Source organism: Salarias fasciatus, chromosome 1 (assembly GCF_902148845.1).
Source record: "Salarias fasciatus chromosome 1, fSalaFa1.1, whole genome shotgun sequence".
Taxonomy (NCBI): Eukaryota; Metazoa; Chordata; class Actinopteri; order Blenniiformes; family Blenniidae; genus Salarias; species Salarias fasciatus.
This window is the reverse complement of record NC_043745.1, coordinates 37,867,073-37,888,474: the sequence shown is the minus strand read 5'-3', so window position 1 is coordinate 37,888,474 and position 21,402 is coordinate 37,867,073. Positions and strand designations below refer to the sequence as shown.

The 21,402-nt window shown below is 43.1% G+C and overlaps 2 protein-coding genes across 5 annotated transcripts in view; both read left to right on the top strand.

The window, feature by feature from the left end:
• The first annotated feature begins 437 nt into the window (after positions 1-437).
• snx1b (sorting nexin 1b) lies at positions 438-8,418 on the top strand. Its single transcript, XM_030109379.1, has 15 exons — positions 438-569; positions 1,976-2,147; positions 2,263-2,399; positions 2,623-2,689; positions 2,806-2,849; positions 2,939-3,080; positions 3,156-3,234; positions 3,592-3,667; positions 3,784-3,900; positions 4,222-4,315; positions 4,416-4,621; positions 4,707-4,850; positions 4,978-5,058; positions 6,998-7,069; positions 7,445-8,418. Exons 1-15 carry the CDS (start codon positions 453-455, stop codon positions 7,493-7,495), a joined length of 1,599 nt encoding a protein of 532 aa, XP_029965239.1. The 5' UTR covers positions 438-452; the 3' UTR covers positions 7,496-8,418.
• Positions 8,419-10,532: 2,114 nt separating this feature from the next.
• Positions 10,533-21,402, top strand: part of csnk1g1 (casein kinase 1, gamma 1) — a 44,575-nt gene continuing 33,705 nt past the window's right edge. For 2 of the 4 annotated variants that reach the window (XM_030110241.1, XM_030110163.1), the window contains exon 1: positions 10,534-10,795. The gene's annotated coding sequence lies outside the window, so the exon portion shown is untranslated. Of the gene's footprint in view, positions 10,796-21,402 lie in introns of all 4 variants that reach the window. The other 2 variants (XM_030110082.1, XM_030110311.1) reach the window with 2 other exon arrangements.

Below are 21,402 nucleotides of genomic sequence, written 5' to 3'. Positions count from 1 at the left end.
GATCAGCCTGGTTGTTGTAAAGTGCTATACAAATAAAATTGGACTGATTGATTGATTTGATGTTATGGCGAAACATGTTGCTGTTCCTGAGCATTACTTTGTTTCAGTCAAAGTCTCAACCTCAGCTGATTGCTGCAGAAGTAAACTAGAGTCACACTGATGAAAAGATGTACTGTATATTTTTTAATCCAGACTTTCAGTCATATATCGTTATATGTCATATATCACAGCTCCAATCATACGTAAAGTTGTCTGTGGTAGGGAAAACCCAATCGATTGAGGAATCATGCACTGATAAAAGCCTTAAAAGCAGGCAGAACAGTTTAATCAGGATTGTTTTTTTGAAGGTGTAATGACGGGCAGTGGCCTGCAGGAGTCGCTGCAGCCGTCGCCCCGCCTCCGCGCCTCTCCGCTCCACTTCCGGTTCGCCAGTCGTCTCCACAACACGGACTATGGCGGCCAGCTCGGATCGGAACCCTCCGCCTTTCCCCGCAGAGGAGCCCGAACCGGGACTGCCTGACATGGCAGACGGAGACAGCGACGAGGGAGAAGACATCTTCATCAACAGCGTAGGTTTCCGGCTCGGTGGCGTTTATTACAAAGCTGATATTTATCATTTAATCCGAGTCGGAGCCGAGAAATGAGCCGACTCTTTATCTGAGATGAGCTGCATTTAATCCAGAATAACAAACAATCACTCACAGTTAAGGGAGGAATAAATCTAGATTTAAATGTTCAGACGCTGGGTTTTTTCATACAAGTATCTAGAGTTAATGAACTAAATGCAGAGTTCCGACTCAGCTGGTTAGTTTCCTCGTTGTTTTTAACATGCCTCGGTTTATATTAAGGCTTTGATCTCAGTTATGTGTTTTTTTCTGTGTTAGCTGTTGTTGTTTGAACTGCTGAAGGTCACATACTTCGATAATTAGTCTGGAAAATGAAGTTTGGATGCGCTGCCTGCTCACATGACTGCACCGCGCCACATCACTGCTTATCAGTGCGTGTTATAACGGACAACGTTATTCCTCCACCACCATTCACGCTCAACTCACAGAGCTGCGCAGGGAAACGCAGCGAAAAGAGGGATTGAAAAGGCATGCAGAGAAGAAAAACCCCGGAGTAAATAACAGTGCTTTATGTTTTCAAAGTGTCAGAAGTTTGTTTCACAAGCACGAAGAGCAGCAACTTGTAGCCTTGTTGTTTTTTGGAAAGCGTGAGGAAATAAACCAAACCCATGTGGAACAACACATCTGGCCTCAGGGAGGCCGTGTGCACACTTCATATCCATCCATCCGGCAGTCTTGTATTTAAACATGTTCAAGAGTGCGAGAACCAATCCCTGAGCAAGGGCAGGACCAGAGAGACAACCACACACACTCAAACCCAGGACAATTTTAAAGTCAGCAACCTAACCTAACGTCACATGCATGTTGCGGGACTGAGAGGAAGAACATGCAAACTGCACACAGAAAAGCCTGCCCCCCTTGGGGCGTGTCTATGGCGTAGGAGGGCAAGTGTGATGGAATTTCAATTCCATCGTGTGTCTTACTGACTGTAAAGCTCGCTTTGACTTTGATGGCGTTTTAAGGCCTGATTTAAAGGAGGCCGGTGTGCAGCACTAACTAAAAGCTGCTTCACCTTGTTTCTTCTGACTCTGGTAGCATTTAGTAAACCTGAGAGCCTGAACATTTCACATTCCACAAGTAATTCTGAGATATATTTAGTCCCCAGACTGTTAAAAGCTTGATAGACAGGAATCAGATCTTGAAGTTGATCCTTTGACACACAGGCAGCCGGTAATGAAGCTTGGGTGTAATGTGCTCCACCTTCATGTGTTGGTGAGGACTCATTGAACAGATGTTTTGCTGAGTCACACTGATACAATAATCCACTTTGTTTAGTTTTTTTTTTTTTTTTTCCCTGGGTTAAGTTGTGGAAAGTTCTGACACATCTGACTGCTTTGTGCTGTCTGCAGAATAACCCGCCACTGTCGGTGAGTCGGGGTGTTTCTCAGCCCGACCGAGCCCAGGAGGAGGCGCCTGGAGACCTGTTCACCGAGGAGGGGCAGCAGGAGGAGGAGGAGGAGGAACGCAGCACCGCCAAGTCCAACGGCGTCCACTCCGACGAGGACAGCGACCTGTTCGCTGGTGAGGACGCAGTCCTGCTGTCAGTGTGAAGCAGACAGCATCCATCAGTCCTGCACCCTCGAACCTACATGAATGTGTATGTGTTGATGTAAGTAAATCCTTCTTCTTGGCGCAGAAGCACATGTGGAGCTCAGCACAGACAAGTCCAGCAGCTCAGCTCAGAAGGAGACCTCCACCTCCTCCTCCGCCCCCCGGCCTGCCCCCACCTTCACTCCCAGCCCTGCAGCCATGCAGCCCACCTCCTTGGAGCAGGTACCAACCGCAGCTCCTATGTTTTTGTAACACCTGAACTTTAAGCCCCGTCTACACAGCATCGTTTTTGAAACCGTGCAGCGACAACGTGAAGCTTTTCTGAAATACAAGTGCAAAGTGATGCGTTTTCACTTGATAGGTTGAGTAGGCGGAGCCTTGATCAGCTGCAGGTCCATCTGACTGCACTCAGTTTGAACAGCATGTTTTCTCTTCTCGATGACAGTTGGAGGAGGAAGAAGCCAGGGACAGCTTCGACGTGGATGTTGCCGTCACCAACCCTGAGAAAATTGGTCAGGCTGAACATTATGCTAACTTTGTGATTTTATAGCTCATCTTCACAACCTCACCCTCTGAAATCTCAATGATTTGAACTGTCAATACTGATTATATGTGTGTTTTCTCACAGGAGATGGGATGAATGCATATGTGGCCTACAAAGTGTCCACCAGGGTCTGTGTCACCTTACTGTGATGTATTTTGTGTGCACTCATGTTGTGATGATCCTGACTGACTCTTGTACTCCGTTTGTTTTCCACCAGACGTCCTTGTCTATGTTCCGGAGTAAGACGTTCTCGGTCCGGAGACGGTTCAGCGACTTCCTGGGCCTTTATGAGAAGCTGTCAGTGAAGCAGTCGCTCCACGGATGCATCATCCCACCGCCGCCGGAGAAGAGCGTCGTGGGTAGGTGCCAATATCTCTCTGTTCTCGTGATTATCAACTTCCTGTTTTAATCATGTGACCATTTCCGGACGGCAGGGATGACCAAGGTGAAGGTCGGAATGGACGATCCATCCTCGGTGGAGTTTGTGGAGAGAAGAAGAGCAGCTCTGGAGAGGTGAGGATTCCTCCACGACCGTCAGACTTTGACAGGTTGATATTCACATTTAGAGATACAGGAAAGCTTCTCGTCTTTTAAAAACAAAGTCAGCTGACACAGAAACAGCAGAAACACTGAAAACAACAACAGCAAAATGGAAGCATTTTTCCTTCCCTGATCCTCAAACGGCAGACCAAACGATTTCCTCAAGGAACGATGCAGTGATTTATTTACAGATGACAAGTGGGGACAGTCTAATTTCACCATTCACTCAACTTAACATTAACAGGAGGGGAAAAGGTATTTCACCTCAGCCACACTCAAAGTTCTGATCTTTGATTGATTCTAAATGTTGACTGGAGTTTGTTTTCTCAGGTATCTTCAGAGGATCGTGGCTCATCCCACATTGCTGCAAGATCCTGACGTCCGCGAGTTCCTGGAGAGAGAAGATGTGAGTAAAGAAGATTTGAAATAAAAAAAAACAAACTATAATATAAAACCCCTGGTGTTAACGTCTGCATTGTTTGTTTGTTTGTTTGTTTGTTTGTTTGTTTGTTTGTTTGTTAGCCACTCCCCAGGGCGGTGAACACTCAGGCACTGAGCGGGGCGGGCTTCCTCAAAATGATCAATAAAGCTTCAGACGCCGTCAACAAGATGACCATCAAGATGAACGAGTCCGACACGGTGAGCAGACCGCAAAGAATTCACTCTTCTTTTTTATATTATCGTCGATTAATCCTTCATCATGATTAATCTCATTAAAAAAAAAATTGTAATGCAATTAACTCACCTGCAGTGCAGAATGACTCGATAATGAATATGTTAAGACGATTTGTTCTCCCTTCTTTTGTGAGTCTGTTTGCTCGTGCAAAATAAAAACATGATAAATATAGATTGAAAATGAATATTTTATTGAAATAAAAACAAAGAAAAATCTAATAAAATAAGATTATAGTGAGTTGCTGGACAGCAGTATGACCGTGATGGACGTCCCTGTTGTCTCAGTGGTTTGAGGACCGCTTCCAGGAAGTGGAGGCCGAGGAGCAGCAGCTGAGGAAGCTCCACGCCGTGGTGGACCTGCTCGTGAACCACCGGAAGGGTGAGTTCCCCGCGGCGTTCCCCCCCCCGTACTGTTTCAGTCCAGACGCCCTGACTCCGCCCTGACTCCGCCCTCCGCTCCCTCCTCCTGTTGCACTCAGAGCTGTGCGGGAACACGGCCGTGTTCGCCAAGAGCATGGCCATGCTGGGGAACTCCGAGGACAACACGGCCCTGTCCAGGGCGCTGTCCCAGCTGGCCGAGGTGGAGGACAAGATGGAGCAGCTGCACCAGGAGCAGGCCGCCAGCGACTTCTTCATCTTCGCCGAGCTGCTCGCCGACTACATCCGCCTGCTGGGGGCCGTGCGGGTGAGCCGGCCCTGAGGAGGGTCCATCTTTCTTTGGCGTCGGGTTTCGGTCCCGCCGTCGTCTAATGTGACGTGGACGTCCGCAGGGCTGCTTCGACCAGCGCATGCGGGCGTGGCAGCGGTGGCAGGAGGCTCAGAGCACGCTGCAGAAGAAGAGGGAGGCCGAGGCCAAGCTGCTGTGGGCCAACAAGCCCGACAAGCTGCAGCAGGCCAAGGAAGAGATCACCGAGGTACAAGCCCTGCTCCTTCCCACGCAGCCAGCACGGCGCTCACACTTTACCACGCTGTTCACAAAGACTTCAAGTCTAAAGATCTCATTTCGGATTAATTGATGCCTCTCTTCCTGTTGGTCCACAGTGGGAGTCGAAGGTCACTCAGTACGAGCGAGATTTTGACAGGATTGGCATGACTGTACGCAAAGAGGTGCTCAGATTCGAGGTCAGTATTTAGTTCGCTCCACGACTCCTCCAGCTCTTTCATCCCTCCAGGTCAGCAGTCCATCAGGAGATACTCAGATTCAGGCCTTACAGGGCTTTAAGTATGAAAATGAACCTGGAACTGTGGGAGGAGACCGGAACACTCGGAGGGAATCCACACACAGGGAGAACGTCCCGGGTCCAGGACAGGCTTGACGCAGCCACTTCTCAATATGCGCTGAGACTCACTCACCGTTAACATATTTTCATACAGTGCAGGTCTAATGTCGAAGTAAATACATTTATCTGTTCTTTAAATGTGACCTGTTGTAGAGCACCGCACCAGGTCAGAAATATAAACACATACATTCACTGGTATGAGTAAAAATGGACAGAACTGTGGCAGTTAACGGAGGAGACCATGCAAAAGGAAATCATAACATAGTGGCAAGTTTTCAACGACATGGAGTCTTTTTTTTTTATGAGAGACAAACATTTTGAAGCTTTATTCACATCAGGTTTATTTTCTCAAATTTTTTTCTGTTTTTTTTTTTATTATTAATTAGTTCCATACATGTTAAAATATACACAAAATACAAACACATAATTAATCGCATTTTGATTGTCCAAATGTATTTTCCCCAAAATCAACATAAAAAAAACTCAAATGGATCATAGTCAACAGCTGATGGACTCGGATATGAATACCGTAACCTGAAGTTCTTTCAAAATGTGGAAAAATGCATTTCAGTTAAAAACAGTAGTAAAATAAATAGAAATAATCCCTGAACCAAATTGAAAGGACCTTAAGTTAAAGTTTAATTTTGAAAATGACGTCCATTTTCTCGGAAACAACGGAAACGCTGGAAACGTCGGTGCTTGAATGAGAGCGTGTCAGAGGATTCCTGCACGGGTTTGAAGTGAGCAGCCTCCATGACAGAAACTTCAATCAGTTGTTGGTATTTATTGTGCATGAAATGGAAGGCGGTGCATGATCCGAGCCGCGTGTGAATGTGGAGTCCTGAGAGGAGAAACCGATTGGTCAAGGAAATCAGTAAAGCCGCGTGGATGAGTCACTGTGTCTGATCAGGCGTCGGGCTGCTATTTCAAAATAAGGGCGGATGCTGATTTCACGTGAGGGTGGTTGGGTAATGATCGGCTTGACGGGTGTGTGGAGAGATGTGGATTTTCACAAGTATTGATTAACTAGAGAAACACTTTAATCTACAAGTTTTCATCTTAAGGCTTTTTTTCAGTCACTATAGATATAAAGATTAAATATGTAGGCCATATTTCCAAACAAAAGTATCAAACCTGTGACTCTTCTCCCAATTCTTTGTACTGCTGAGGTGTTAAACATAAGGCCCGTGGGCCAATACTGGCCGATAAGAGACTCTAATCCTGCAAGCGAACTGGAAAAATCTCAAAGAACTGTTGTTTTTAAGAATAGTGGACACAGCACCGAGACCTGAGCTGAGATGTCACTGATGCTGCCATGAAAACTAGCTAACTTGTAAAAACACCCATAATGCAGCAGCAACAGGAGCCATGTTCGTGGACATTTCTCTGGATTTTGCATCAGAAGGTTTCATTTAAATTGGCTCTAAGTTGAGATTGATGTCATTTTCCATAGTAATTGTTTTGTTTTGTGCAAATATCCACATTATTCCTCAACAAATAAATTAAATAAAAGCTTTAAAGTTTTCATTTAAAGGTTATGATGTTTCTGTTCTCCCGGTCAGACCCACTCCAGATGAAGCTGGCCTGTTTGTGGCCCCAGAGCTAAAATGGCTTTACAGTAGTTGAGCTGAAATTTGATGCGTTTGCAACTCCAAACAGTTTTAAAAAGTCTGCTCCGGGTTTTGAGTTCAGTTACAAACAAGACTAACCGGTTACCAAGGAGAAGTTTTGCCAAACTTTTTGAACTCCCACTTAACTTTGATTCTCTTTTCTCCTCTCAGAAAGAAAAATCCAAGGACTTCAAGACCCAGATCATTAAATATCTGGAGGCGATGCTGCAGTCTCAGCAGCGGGTAAGATAACATTTAACCACCTAGTTTTCATGTTGAGAGAAACCACGTTTACGACAATAATTTCGTGTGAAAACGTAAAACTTTCGCAGCGTTTTGGGGGTCTGTTTACACGCCAACGATGTTCGGAGTCACTGAACATGGAACCGTTTCTCAGAAACAAGGAAAACGTTGTCATGAGCATGCCAGAACAGGAGGGGGCGCTGCGGGCTGTTTGGGAATGAAAACTCACATATGTGCCCAGAACCATACACTACAAAGCTAGCGCCATCTGTGTTTCAGCAACCGCAGAAGCCACTTTCATGTCAAATTGTCGAAGGTTTGGACCTTCACGTCTTCAACCTTTGACCTTCTTCTTTTTCTTCTTTCTGATTCCAGCTTATAAAGTTTTGGGAAGCGTTCCTGCCGGAGGCAAAGGCAATAGCTTAATGAAGAGGGAGACTTTTTCTAAAGACCCCGACTGCCTTTTTTTTGAACACTTTACCTCTTTACCAGGAACTGAGGACAATTTTTTGAAAGAAGCTTCCATCCATCCTTTCTTTCAAATCGTCGTGTTTTCTCCTGTACAGGTCTTTGATATAATAAGCTGCCGCATTCACACGTTTCCTTGGCGTTTGTTCTGGAGTTTAAGAATTGAATCCGACCATAGTATTTGTAAAACTCACTGTCCTGACAGCGAGAGATGTATTTATGTTTGTTTTGAGTTGCTGAATCCAGTATATTGAGGTGTTAAAACTGAGGTACTGCCCGGAGATCATACTGTCTACAGTTTACAGTAGAGAATAGGCGTCAATCAGTCATTCCACTCTAACTGACCTTGTCTATAGATGCATGTCAGGTCATGTTCTTGATGCACTAAAATGCATTGTATAGTTGAAAAAGTGTTTTTTTTTTTTTACTCAGAGAAACCACTATTGATGACTGAAGGTATTTGCCAGGAGTATTATTAGCACACTGTTACAATGTATCATGCAAAATGAAATAAATCCTACAGACTTTAAAGCGAACAGGCGAATGGTGAGTTTACAGAAGTGAAGCGGAACTCCACTGTTGACATGTCCTAGATGTTTGTTATATTAAGGTTCAGATGATTGTTGTCGGCGTCAGAAGCTGAAGCTCATTTGGATCTGCTGCAGGTCGCCAGATGTTCGCCGTTACGCATCCAAACGACGCGGTCCGTTATTTTCCTAACCGTAAATGTAGTTTCTTATTTTTCTGTCATGTCATATTCATGTAATAATGTGGCTTTATTTTTGTAACCACTCTGCATCAGCACACACATTTCCTTAAACCATGAAAACATGAAAACAGGTAGATGTAAAAAATAAAGGATTGGTTACACTTTGCCTCCCGTCTGTTTGGCATGAATGTCATCTCTTTCAGTCCAGGTTTTTTTCATATATATATATATATATATATATATATATATATATATATATATATATATATATATATATATATAAATACATACACATATAATGTGTGTGTGTATATTTCTGTCAGTGTGTGTGTAGAGTTTTTTTATTTGGTTTTATGTTTAGATCCTGGGCTATGTTCATGAGTCAATCTGCAGGACAGCTAGCAGCTTTTTTTCTTTATTTACTCAGAATAGAATCTAGAAGTCCAGCATGAGAGTAATACGGAATAGAAGGTGATTCTTAAGGTTTGAGAGAGGAGTTTTGGTTTTGATGCAGCCCAGACAGTTTTACAATATGTGCAGTATGGATTTATCAAACTGATATGACATTGGACATGACTTATTGAAATACTGAATTGAAATACTCTCCTGATCATCACTTGCTCATCTTAGTGCCGTAAAACGTAACTTATAGAATTCTTACTGGAATAAAAAAAAAAAAAAAACGCACACCTTTCAAACTAAATCAAGTTTCAGAGTTTTTAAGTCAGACTAAAATGTTTTCAGGCTTTATTGTTTGGTTGATGTTCAAGTGAAACATTTAAGAATTTGACACACTTCAGTAGATCGTACTGTTCAGACATGAAGAAAACAACACGCGGGTATCCTCCATCATTTAAAGTGATTTTAAGAACACAAAGCTCTCCTCTTGAAAATGGCTTAGAGTTAGAATTACCTCTGAAGCATCGGATATTTAGCAGGGATTCAATTTAACTGAAATATTGAATGTCTTATTAAACTCAAAGTATATGAAAATTACATGATGGTGAAAAAGATGATCTGGATGCATTTCTATCTTTTCACATTTTGAACCCTTTAAACACAAAGATTTGTACTTCTTTTGTAATTATAATTCTGGGAGCATTATTAGCATGTTATTTGTTCCTGTTAGAGTTCCATTACTTTTATTGGCAATTTCTTTTATTGGTTCCGACTGTTTGTTTTCATATTTTCCAATTCCTGTAAGTATTTAAGCTCTTTAATTTCTCCTATTTCTGTTATTATTTAATTGTGTTATTTTCTGCTTTTATTTCTCTCTCCCCAGTTATTATTAATAATGTAATGATTGTTTGCTGTATGTTTCCTAATTTCATTGTTTATTATTATAATTTCTTCCATTTGTATAATTGTTACATCTCTTGCCATGGTAATTGATTATCTCAGGAATGTTTGCTCCAGTTATTTATCTTACTCCCCTATTATTCTTGTTATTGTTTATTTCTTTTAAACACAGATCATCTTGTATTTTTATTATGTCTTCTTCAGATTGTGTCTATGAGGATTCTTAATTTTGTTATTAGTGTGTTTCTAGTGAGTGTGTGAATGACAGGACAGTTCAAGGGTCAGAGATTGTTTCGTAATCAGGTGTTTTTTGCAGGGGGGGGGGGGGGGGGGGGGGTTATATTTTTGCAGGGATCCAGAGGAAAATGTCTTCGTGGTGGACAGGAGGGTTTTTTTGAGAGGGATAATAGATTGTTAGTGGGAGATCATGGATTTATCAGAGCATCAGAAGTGTTTTTGGGATTGATCAGGGTTTTTGAGGGGCTGATTGGGGTTATTTAGGAGAGGAATCAGGGTTTTTTTTTTTTTTGGGGGGGGGGGTCGGAGATTCATGGGGGCATTAAGGTTTTTTGGGGGGGTATTAAGGGTTAATCAGGGGGAAGAGTCAGGGTTTTTGGGAGGATCGGGTGGGATCAGGGTTTTATGGGTAAATCAGGCATTTATTGGGGGATCAGGAACAACGTTGTGTGTGTGTGTGTGTGGGGGGGGGGGGTCAGACCTATTTACAGCAGTTTTTTTTATGCTTTTCTTTTTGTGTGTGTTTGGTTCAGGGGGTGGTCAGGGTTATTGTCCGGGGGGGTGGTCAGGGCTGAGGACGGTGGTTCCTGGGTGGGATCTGGGTTTTCTGGCTGATCCGGGGCGCCTGCAGCAGCAGCCTCAGCAGCGGGAGCCTCAGACCGTGTGAAGAGTTAACCCTGGCGGAGTGATGTCTGGTGGTGTGATGCCTAATTAGCCAGTATCGCTGTGACCTGGAAGTGTGCGTGCTGGAGCGGGCGGTGCCGCGCTTCTACATCCGGAGTGCTCGGACCTTTCACGGGCAGCGAAGGCAGACGAAGAATGGAGAGAGAGCCGCTAGCCGCCAGCAGCACCTCCTCCTCCTCCTCCACCTCCGCCGCTCGGCTGTTAGCGTGAAGCATCAGAAGGCGCTCACGGAGCCCCGGGCGGTCCTCCACACTCCGTGACCGAGCAGCGGCAGCCGTGGCCGGGCGAAGCGGAAGGTGGGAGAGAGCCGCTGTTTGAGCAGCCTTCAGGTTGGAGCCTCTTCTTCTTCTTTTTTTTTTTAAGCTAATATTTTCGTTGCTAATGAAGCTAATTTCCTTGTTGCGCTCGGTCCAGCTGTCACACAGGGGGTGTTAGCTAAAAGCCTTCCCGCTTAATAAATGTCTGTTTATGGATTATTTTGCAGCTTTTAATTTAACCCAGTACGATGGATTACAAGGAAATATCAGTGTCGCTGTTTTTCATCTGAAGCTAGACCAACCACTGAGGCTAAGTCATGTTTTGCTAGCGTTAGCCTCGCGGCTGGTTAGTCGTGTTATTGTGCTAACTTGACTCGGTTGCTGGTTCGGTGGCTCGCTGGTTGGTTGATCGATGTGACCGTCAGGCTGGCTGGCTTTGTCCGAGAAACGCTGGCGCACAGCTGCCAGCTCGCTTCCTTGTTTTGACTGAGCCGGAGGCCTGCTTACAAAGGATCGATCATCTTCATATCAGATCCGAGCTGCCTCTGCAACACACACACACACACACACACACACACACACACACATTTAACTTAATATCACTACTGCAAGGTAAGGCTGCAAAGACAGGATGGCGCACGGTTTAACCAGGGCCTGATGCATTTGAGCACTTACAGCACAACTAGGAGTTTGTGATGCTAATTTTCATTTTCCCCCCTAATCTGATCATCCATAGATTGCTTACTACTGGATCAATACTATCTGGTCTAGTAATTAGTTACTACATTTTCCACTATGATAGCATGGTGGCATGCTGTAGGAAATCAGTGCAATCCAATTCTGAGAGTGACTCTGCACATGTGTGCAGAGCTATCAGGGCGAGATTTTTTTCGTGTTTTGTATTTGTTGACCAACTCGCAGGGTTTCCAAGTGAACGAAGTGATTCCCATGTTTATGCGATGCTGTAACAAGTAAAAACTGTTTTCGTGCGTTCATTTTCTCAAAGTTTTATGTTTATCGCTGCAGCGCTTTGAAAACTGTGTTCGTTTACATGAAAATGACACAAACACTAGTTTTCATGTTGGCCACAGGTGGGTGCTGTTGCTTGTTTTGGAGAACAGTTCACTCTAATTACTAACGAGAGAACGCAGACATTTGTATGAACAGATTAGATTGTTATTATGGTGACTCTCAACCATGTGTTTTCCATTTGGTTCGCGAAGAGGTTCTGTTGTGGTTCCACATCCGTTTGTTTTGCGCATCCATAACTTAAGGCGGCTATGGTGGTGATACGTGATGCTAATGCAACTGAGTGGAGTTATGAAAAAGCAGCAATAATTCACTAATGAAGTAGAACTCAATGTGAGGTCCTATCTTCAGGATTTCATGTTTTTTTTGTTGTTGTTGTGTTTTTAATCCTTTTTCACACAACAGCGACGTTGCGAGTCAATGAAAGCATCACTTTTTTGAAAACAGCTTCAACGTTTGCGAAATGCTACATTGTCTGTGTTAAGTGCACGTGTGCACAATGGTTGCCGTCAGTAGCTTTCTGCACACGTTCAGTCAGATGGACAACAGGACCTCTGACAGATCGTGACAAATGTTACGCTCGTGCTTAACTTTCGGATTTCTCAAACAAAATTCAAATTTGCACTTGGATCACTGGGATCGGAGGGGACACATTTCCTATATATGTCAAATGGTCTCTAATGTGGTGAAGATGACCCGCTTTCACCACCCTGTTTTATTCATGCATGGCTGTATTGCAAACAGTGTATTGTACAATTATACGATAGTTGTCCAGATGTTGCCGTCTCAGTGTGAGACTGTTCTGAAACAAAAATTCAAAATGATGCAGTTTCCAGTCCATTGTTACATGCAGGGCCCAAGGCCCTGTTTTCAAGTGAAGAGGCAGAACTTTCATTGTATCAGAGGATCTGTTTTTATAACAGTGATGCTTGGAGTCACTGAAAATACAGCTTTTTAAAAACTGCTCAGAAGGTGGAGATTTTTGAAAATGTTGCATCATCATGTAATTGTGGGAAATGCTACTGTTTGTGTGTGTGTGTGTGTGTACACGTCGGCCGTATAAATAGTTGAACTGTGCATTCCCAGTAAGCAGACATTTTTCAAAACGTTGCCTTATATACTGAGTGCATTCACTTGAGACGTTGTCGTGTAAACGGATCTAAGGAAACCAATGAAACTCCAGTTCGATTTAAATTGCATCATATAAACACTTCAACCTGATTAGATCTGGCTGTATCTAGATTTAAAAGCATCTACGCTGGCAGATATGTGGGTTCACACAAAGGCCGGGTAAGCATGTGTTGTTTTATGTGAATTTGTGAAGGAGTGTGGAGGTGCTCGGTTCCTCCGTTCCCACCAGTTTGACTTCACACCAGCCGGCTGTAAGGCGAGAGAGGCAGCTGTTCGCTGGCACTGCCACAGTGGGAGTCTGCACTGTTGGCAGGGCCCCCGCTCAGGCTGATCTTTCCACTGAAGGTTAATCACTGCACTCACAGCCTTTATGTTTCAGTCAAAATGAAAAGATGTCAACAGATTAGTCACTTTTAATAGACACTAATCAGCTTCCTCCAGACATTTTGACAGGCAAATTTCTGGTTTGTAATTGGGCTTTTTTTTTTGCAGTGCCATCTCACTGTGTCATAGAAGGAGCCATACTTTTAAATGATATATATAAAAAGTAGTAGCTATTAACCAATTACAGCAGCTTTTCATGGATTGATAATATGCTTAGCTTTTGATCTCCAGCATCACCAAACAAAACCTCGCGCCTGTGGTTACACTGCAAACACTTCTGTGTTTGTATTTACGTGCATCCACTGATACTCTCCACCACATCACAGCAGTGTAAACTCAGCGGTATGGAAACAATAGTCATATCCTGTTTAACATTTCCTCACAAGCAATATTCCTTCCTCAGACTGGAAGATAAGATGGCATGATGCACATTTCCATGAGAAAAGGGTGTCGACGGCGTGACAAAGGGGAGCACAGCAGAGCTTCTCACCTGCAGCTATAACAGCGCAATTTTCAGAGCATCTTTGGTAATATGAGACATTTCCTGTACATGCAGAAGCAGCGTCATTCAAAGCCGAGAGTCTGAGGGATATCCTGATTCTGGAGACGAGCCGTTTCGCTCGTGCACGGCTCCCGATTGTTGGAGACGTGCACTCCCTTCCATTGCGTGAGATTTATTGTGTGCGCTTGCCTGCTGCGAGTGAGCTCATTAGTCATTTTCGCAACTGCGTTTGCACAAAGGCAAATTGAGTGGGGAATCTAAACAAGTTGATTAATCAGTGCACAGTGTTGGTAGCATTGCCTTAGTGTGCCGTACAGGACCAACCCACTGGCAGTTAAATGTCACGGTGTAAATGAGTTCTGCATCAAACATCAGGCTATGCCGTTATAAAGCCATACAGCAGGCAGTTATGTTGATCATCTGTTAATAAGCATAAACCAGCCATGATATTGAAAATATAGTAGCTTATAGTAGCTAGAGTAGCTTAGCATTAGTCTAGCATTTGACACTCTGGAGGCCGCCATTGTTATTGCCCATCTGCTTGCACGTGCGCAGAGGTAATGTGCATGTGAAGTAGCAGCGTTTCGGCAAAGTTGAGTTTCCACAAAGACATATTGTTTTCAAAAAGTTTCACCTTGGGTTGCTTTTTTAAAAGCTATTTCCAGTGCTTCAGAACACTTTGGTTGTGTATATGGATCCCAGAGCTTGCATGTGATTGGCCAATACACCGAAACATGCACCTGCAGATAAGGACAAAGAAATGGAACCCATCTGCGAGGCAGAGTGCATGCCACTGAGCCACAGTGCCATCCCTTTTTATTCACGCTGACTCATTGTTTACGTGGCTTTTAAACTGTACAATTTCAGAACGCTTGATGACCATACTCAGCATTTTCAGTTTGCCCCAGGAAAACAAACAGTTAATGATCTGCAGTGGGGATTAAATCCCATGAATGCCTCTCGTGGATTCTCCCGCTGAGAAATGCAGTTATCTTTGTAGGGTGCCAATAGGTGTGTCTCCTCAAACATGCCCTCATTTATCAGGAGACACGGCACCTCCACCGGATAAAGCTGGGGGGGGGATTCCCCCACCTTTCATCAAACCTGAGCAAGCCATTCATCATCCCTGAACCAGCCCGTTGTTCAGCCCACCGAGGGCCTGGATAGATTCTCCTGCACAATCCTTTGGCGTGCAGTGGTTTTCTGTTTCCTAAATTAACAGTGAATACCATGAAGCAAGTCTGCCATGCGAGTTATTTTGCAACAAAAATGCAGCCCACTCTTGTAATTTTCTCCCTTTCATAGAAATTTCCAGTTTCTGTTTGAATTGCATTGGCTTTAATAACTCCTGTTAATACTATTGCACCCTCATAAGCTTGATAGAACCAGATTTGAAATGTCAGGATTTTCCACAAATGTGCTTTATTCTTGTTTCTCTATTCAGTTATAGCAGCTCAATAAAGTACTGCAGAAAGAAGCTACTGCTTCATCATGAGGGTGAGATAGTTGGAGGTTGTTGGCCTTTTAGCTTCCTGCCCTGCATTAATGTTTATTTCTGCATGCTAATCCTCAGTTAGACATGCCTGAACATGTCTGAAACTGTCTGACTGGCTGTGCTGGTGTAATCCTACTGAGAAGCTATACGTGCACAGAACGGACAAATTCTCTTCGCACGGTTTCAAATCCTCCTTGAAAAACAAATTTTAGCTTTATTTAGTGTGCGGTGTTTGATAAATGTCTTAATATCCTTCTTGATTCCCTGAGCGTCTGTATAAAATTAGCTCTGAACACACTCTTATTAACAGGCTGCCTCCTACCAGATGTCTGCATTGGATTATCATCACTTATTCTTGAGACTAATTCAGGTTCAGATTATGTTCCTTTTGGATTCTTTCACAGTGCAGATCAGAGAACGCATTTGCCACGGACCAAAATGTGAACTTTATATTGCTGCTTTGGCCGCAGCCTAATGTTTCTGTGACGTCTTGAGGAGTGTCATAACTGATCCTCCATTGCTCTTGTTGTCAATTCGTGTTTGACCGAAAGCAGTACTGAAGTGGTTATTGATCGTTATAACTTGTAGAAAGTTTCAGTGAGTGAAGCCCTTTGCTACACACAAAGGATACACAAACGGTGTTGCCACAAAACCAACTCCACAGAGCCGCTGTGTCACCTGACACACACACTTCCAACAATTTCTGAAGATGCATCAAAGTAGCACAAAATTAAAAATAAATAAATAAATAAATAAGCAGACTGTGAGGGTTGTGATTGGTCATTCATTTTCACGGATGCAGAACAGGCACTGGCCACTGGTCGGCGCTACAGAGCCGTTAGACAGCAGAGCCTCCTTTCCCATGGAAGTGCTCAGGTCAAGTGAAACCCGTGACGCTGAAAACCAGGTAACATGAGGAGAATATGAGCGCTAGCGGGAGTGGTGCTCAGACACGTTTAAATGAAGTTTGACTGATCATCTGCACCGAGCGATGGTGGTTGCTGGTGGTAGTGCTCTTCGCCTTACAGCCAATTCAAACTGAGGCAGTGGGATCCTCCATGGTGTCAAGCTAATGGCGTCATGTCTTGGCAAAATATACTTTTACCAGACTTTTCTTCAGTAAGTTAATGAGATATGTTGAAATTGAATACACAATGGTCATAGTTTTCATTAAGTTTTGAGACTAGTCTTTTTATGAAGGAAAAAAGGCTTTACCAGGAACATCCCGTGGTGTCGTGTTCACACATGCACTGTCACACTGCTCTCAGTCCCATAACTCAACTGGGTTGACCAAAAAAAAAACATCAGGTGTGAAAGTAGACTTCATTTGGATCATAAAATATCTTTCTTTCTTTTAAAAACGTTAACAGTAGAGTAACAGCTCGGCGTCAACTGGAAGTTCAAGGCTTTGTTCTGGAGTGTTATTGTGACTCAGCGGTGTATTCCTACTCATCTTGACACAACTCATAATGTAATTTGCGTTTTTGAGAATATGTGGCGATTTCGTCATGCACAGTGTGTCAAGTAAGAGTTTGTGTTTTGTGAAGCTGTTTGAAAATGGAAAAATGATGCTGAAAATAACAAAGCGAGTCATTTGCATAAAGACTGCAGCCATTATTTTAATGTCTGCACAGGTGTCTTGGTTTATTGTCAGGTTCTTGAACTGATTTAATCAGACGCAGTAGTCTGGTGTGAATGAGTAGAAGGCAGGCCGGGCGCAGTGCGTGCATGATAATAGAGTCGTCTTCTTCCGTCGGGAGAAACACCTAGCTGAGCTAATCCAAACACCGGTGCTGGCTGGATTAGAGTGGCCTACAAATGATTATTTGCACAATGGAAACTGTTACAGCTCGCCATCGGTCTCCGCTGCAAACCCTGTTTTATGGCCGTGTTGTTCCGGTCCTGGTTTTTATGTAATAGCAACAGTGCACAGTTGCCCTTGAGAGCAAACTGGCTGTCTTTGATGCTGAGATCTGTGCCGGCAATACCGAGCATGAGTCATCCAGAAGCCCACACACAAATACTTTGAGCAGCAGCCTTTTCCATGCTCAGGAATGACAGCATTGTCATGAGAACCGTAGTAGCTGTTGTTTTTGTTTTCAACCGAAAGAATAAAAAGCTTTATTGTTAAGTAGCGGTATTTCCAAGATTTATATTGTCCAGGACACCCATTTGCACTCGATTATAAACAGAATAGGACTTCCAACAAATACAAAACCACCTTCATGAGCTGTAATCGTGATTTAGGACATGATTTAGCATTATGATGCCTCTTCAGTTTTTTTTTTATAACATCCAGAAAATCTGACCGCTACCAGAAATAGAGAAATGAAGTTTGGCACTCATAGTAGTCATTACAGTGAACTTCTGAACTTCCTAAGTATGACTGTCCAATCACAACATTCACAGAACTGAAACACGAGCTTCTCAGAACCGTCAAAACACACAAGACCTGACAGATATAGTCAAAACGTCACAGAAGTACTGACTCATCTCAGTCTTTTTTTTTTTAATAAAATGAAGTAGTAGTAAAAAGAGTCAATATCTGCATTAGATGAGAGGTAAGTTAAAGAAAAAGGATTTTGCCGAGCTATTGATAAAACCCGGCCAGTGTCCATCAAGTTAAGCTTCGGTGTCCTTGCGAGCAGACGTAGTTTTTATGTAATTGTTTACATAATATTCCCCGCTGACATTGTCCGCCGGGCTCGCCATGGGTGTTGAGTTGCCTTCGTGATCACAAACTACGGCTTAAGGTTTGTGTTCAAACTGGTTATGTGTTTTGTGTGACCACTGTCACTTGATTACTATCTGTTTGGCCCTGCAGCACTGTTACAGTGTGCCTTTTCTGTCCTTGTTTCACACTGTCTACTTGTAAACAGGCTTTTTTTTTTTTTTTTTAGCCCGTAAAAGACTCATGACCTTCAGAAATGAGTCAATTTTATCTTTTGATGAAACTATGAATATTTTCTTATAACATGTCAGATTTGATTTAAATGTGTACTTTAAGAAGTTACAAAAAATCAGCAGTCAAAGCTGCATACTGTAGCATTTACAACCTGGGTCCGTTTGCAATAGGCTTCTTTCACTTTAGGCCTGAGGAGTCAGGGTTTCATAAGCAGAGCTGTTTTTTGACTTGATTTTTGTGCTTCTGACCTCTGACCTGTGCCCACTTGGTATAAAACAATGAAGTGACATGAGACCCATTTTCATCAATTTTCAAAATGACTAGATGCAGGATGCCTTTTGTTTGCCAACTTCCTGTCTTAGCCCGATTGTCTTTGAGCACCTATCTTCCATGAATAATAGACACATTGTTCTTGGGCCAGTTGTAGACATTGTCATGAAAGACCGCACCCGATATGATTTAGAAGTTACCCACCAAGTATTTTTTGTTCAGATTTTTCTAATTTGTTTCTACCCATTTTGCCATTGTCATGCTCACTGAGCTCGGTACCAGTTTCTCTGCTTTGGTCCAGTTCCTCACAGGTTTCTCAGACCTTCTGAACCTTTTTCTGCTGCTGTTTATGCTTTCTGCTACATGTTTTTAATATTAATACTTTGAATCTTTTACCTCTGCGTATTGCTGCAGCGGCGGACCGCGGTGTGCGATGGTGCACGGCGTGTCATGTTTACATCTCGCATCGCCGCAGACAGTTAGTTTCCCAATTGATTTCGAACTGTTCATGTATAACCCCATACCAGCCAGTCCGCCATAGACCGCAGCAAAAAATTAAACATGTTTCATTTTCTGAAAAATCATTTCGGACACTATCAGAAAGCTCTGGACTGTGGCATATTGGTTTTACATAATTTTGTAAAGCCACATACCAGCATTTTGCCTCCCTCGACAGTACCTAGTCCATTGTGAATGGGAGTACTACTTCTTGTACAACTTTGTACCATGGTGTACCGCAGTACGTCAGTGTGAAAGGGGCATAAATGAGGTTTTGTGGTACTGTGGTAGCTTTTTGTTGTCATACAATGACATCCAGTGGTCCCCGAAGGTGTGGATGGTTTCATTTAATAAAACGCTTGACCAGCCAAATAACCGTCCAATAGTCTGGAAAATAGATTTTCATGGCTAAAGCACTGTATATGCAGCATTTTCTAAACTTTCCTTGCATTTTAGGTGTCTGTTTACACAACAGTACTTGGACCCACTGAAAACCCCAACTTTTGGAAAGCTGTTCCCAAGGTGGAACTTTCCAAAAACACAGTTACTCCATGTAAATGGAGGAAAACGCAACTTGTCTGAAGTGCTGCTGCTGCACAGGTGCACCACGGCCATGGCGAATAGTTCTTGTGTACATGCGCAAGTAGATGGACGATAATAACAACAATGGCAGCTTCCAGAGTGTCATAACTTCCAGTCCATATTCTCCTGTGAATTGGTAATTTCAGAGTTGAGTCACCTGTAATAGCAATCCAAGTTGGTTGTCTATCCATCCGAATGTTTGTGTACTCACCATTGTTAGTGTTTATTACGTATGTGTTCATGAAGCACGTGTGTGGTTTCATTACATAAACAACCAAGAGCACCAACTTGTGGCCTGGCATGCTCGCTACATATTGTTCAGTGTATTCACTTACTGAAATGACAATGTTTGCACTGGAAATGTTGCATTAATGGGATCTAATTGTGGGTTTTTCCTTTTTTTTGTGTGTGTGCTTTGTTTTGTTGCATATCCGTTCACTACAGTCCATACTGACACTGGCTATATGACGTACATTGTTTTACTCTGCTGTACAGTAAATCTGGATGTTTGTTGAAATGTTGTAGCATTTCTTTCAGGCATGCTGTTATTTATATCTCAATATTAGTTGATTAAAAAAAAATCATTTCAAAAACCTCAGACGGAGCTCCACGGTGCTTTTGTGAATCAAAACCATAAAAGAAGGCCTGCCACATCACTCCTTTCTGTCTGTGCACTGCACCAGCCGCCGTTTGCTTGAACTCCACTGAAATGTGCAGCACCGTTTTTTTTTTTTTAATACATTTTTCTTATATTAGTAGCGATGTGACTTCAGTAGCATTATATCTGCCTTGTGTTGCTCCTGCCATTGCCTGCGAACAAAGCACTTGATCTTTATTAAATGCTTGAGCCCAATTTGGTTCCACTTTGTAGTTCATTTGACTTTATTGTGCTGCATTTACTGACATTTTGAGTCAGAGAGGCAGTTTTTTTTTTAAGCAGCTATAATGTCTTTTATACAGAGCTGCATTGCATCTTTGGAATCAGCAGTGTCATTCCAGTCAAGAGTTCGTAACGCAGGGGTTTAATCTTCATCATGTCATGTAATTAAATTTTACCATTGGTGTTGTAATTTTGATGATTAGTGTTTTTATTGTCCGAACTTTAAAGAATTGTCTTGAGTTTTTTGTTAAAAAAAAAAAAAGGGTTCACTGAACCTCTGAAGTCCAGAATATTTAGGCTGGTTTTTTTGTAGATGAACATGTCCTCTTGTTTATGGTCCTATTATTATGTTTATTTTTTTTTTCACAAAACTAGGCATCTGTAAAGACTTCTACTACTTTTTCTCATTTTGTTTGATTTAATGTCGGAAAATGGCCAGCGGTTATTATTAGGGGTGTAACGGTACACAAAAGCCACGGTACGGTACGTACCTCGGTGTAAGGGTCACGGTTCGGTACGTTTTTCGGTACAGTGGGGGAAAAGTAACAAAAGCTCACAAATGTACCAGAACATTTTTCCCAAGCTTTCCCACGCGACACATTATTGGCCCAGTTTACATGGGTGCTTTTTCAATCCGATTGTAAACAATCGTATTAAACGCGAGTGTATTCATGTACAGCATACAAAGCATCCACGATGAATCCTCGTTTACAAGGACCCTGGTGAAGCGGATTATACAGCGTCCTGTGACATGCGCACAAAGTCTCACGAGGAACTTCCAGGTCTTCCTCTCTGCAGCAGCAGTCCTCAGCGCCGAGCAGAGTGTTTTCATCTGCTGATATCTGCTCAAATAATGTCCCAACATCTCCATGATACGCTGCTGAAGGAGCGGCTGCTCCCCTGGCCGCAGCACCGCTGCGCCGAGCGGCACGTCTCGGTGTGAGGTCTGCGCCGCATGCCGATGTTTCGAATTAACTGGTGCCCGTGTGAACTTGTGACTCAT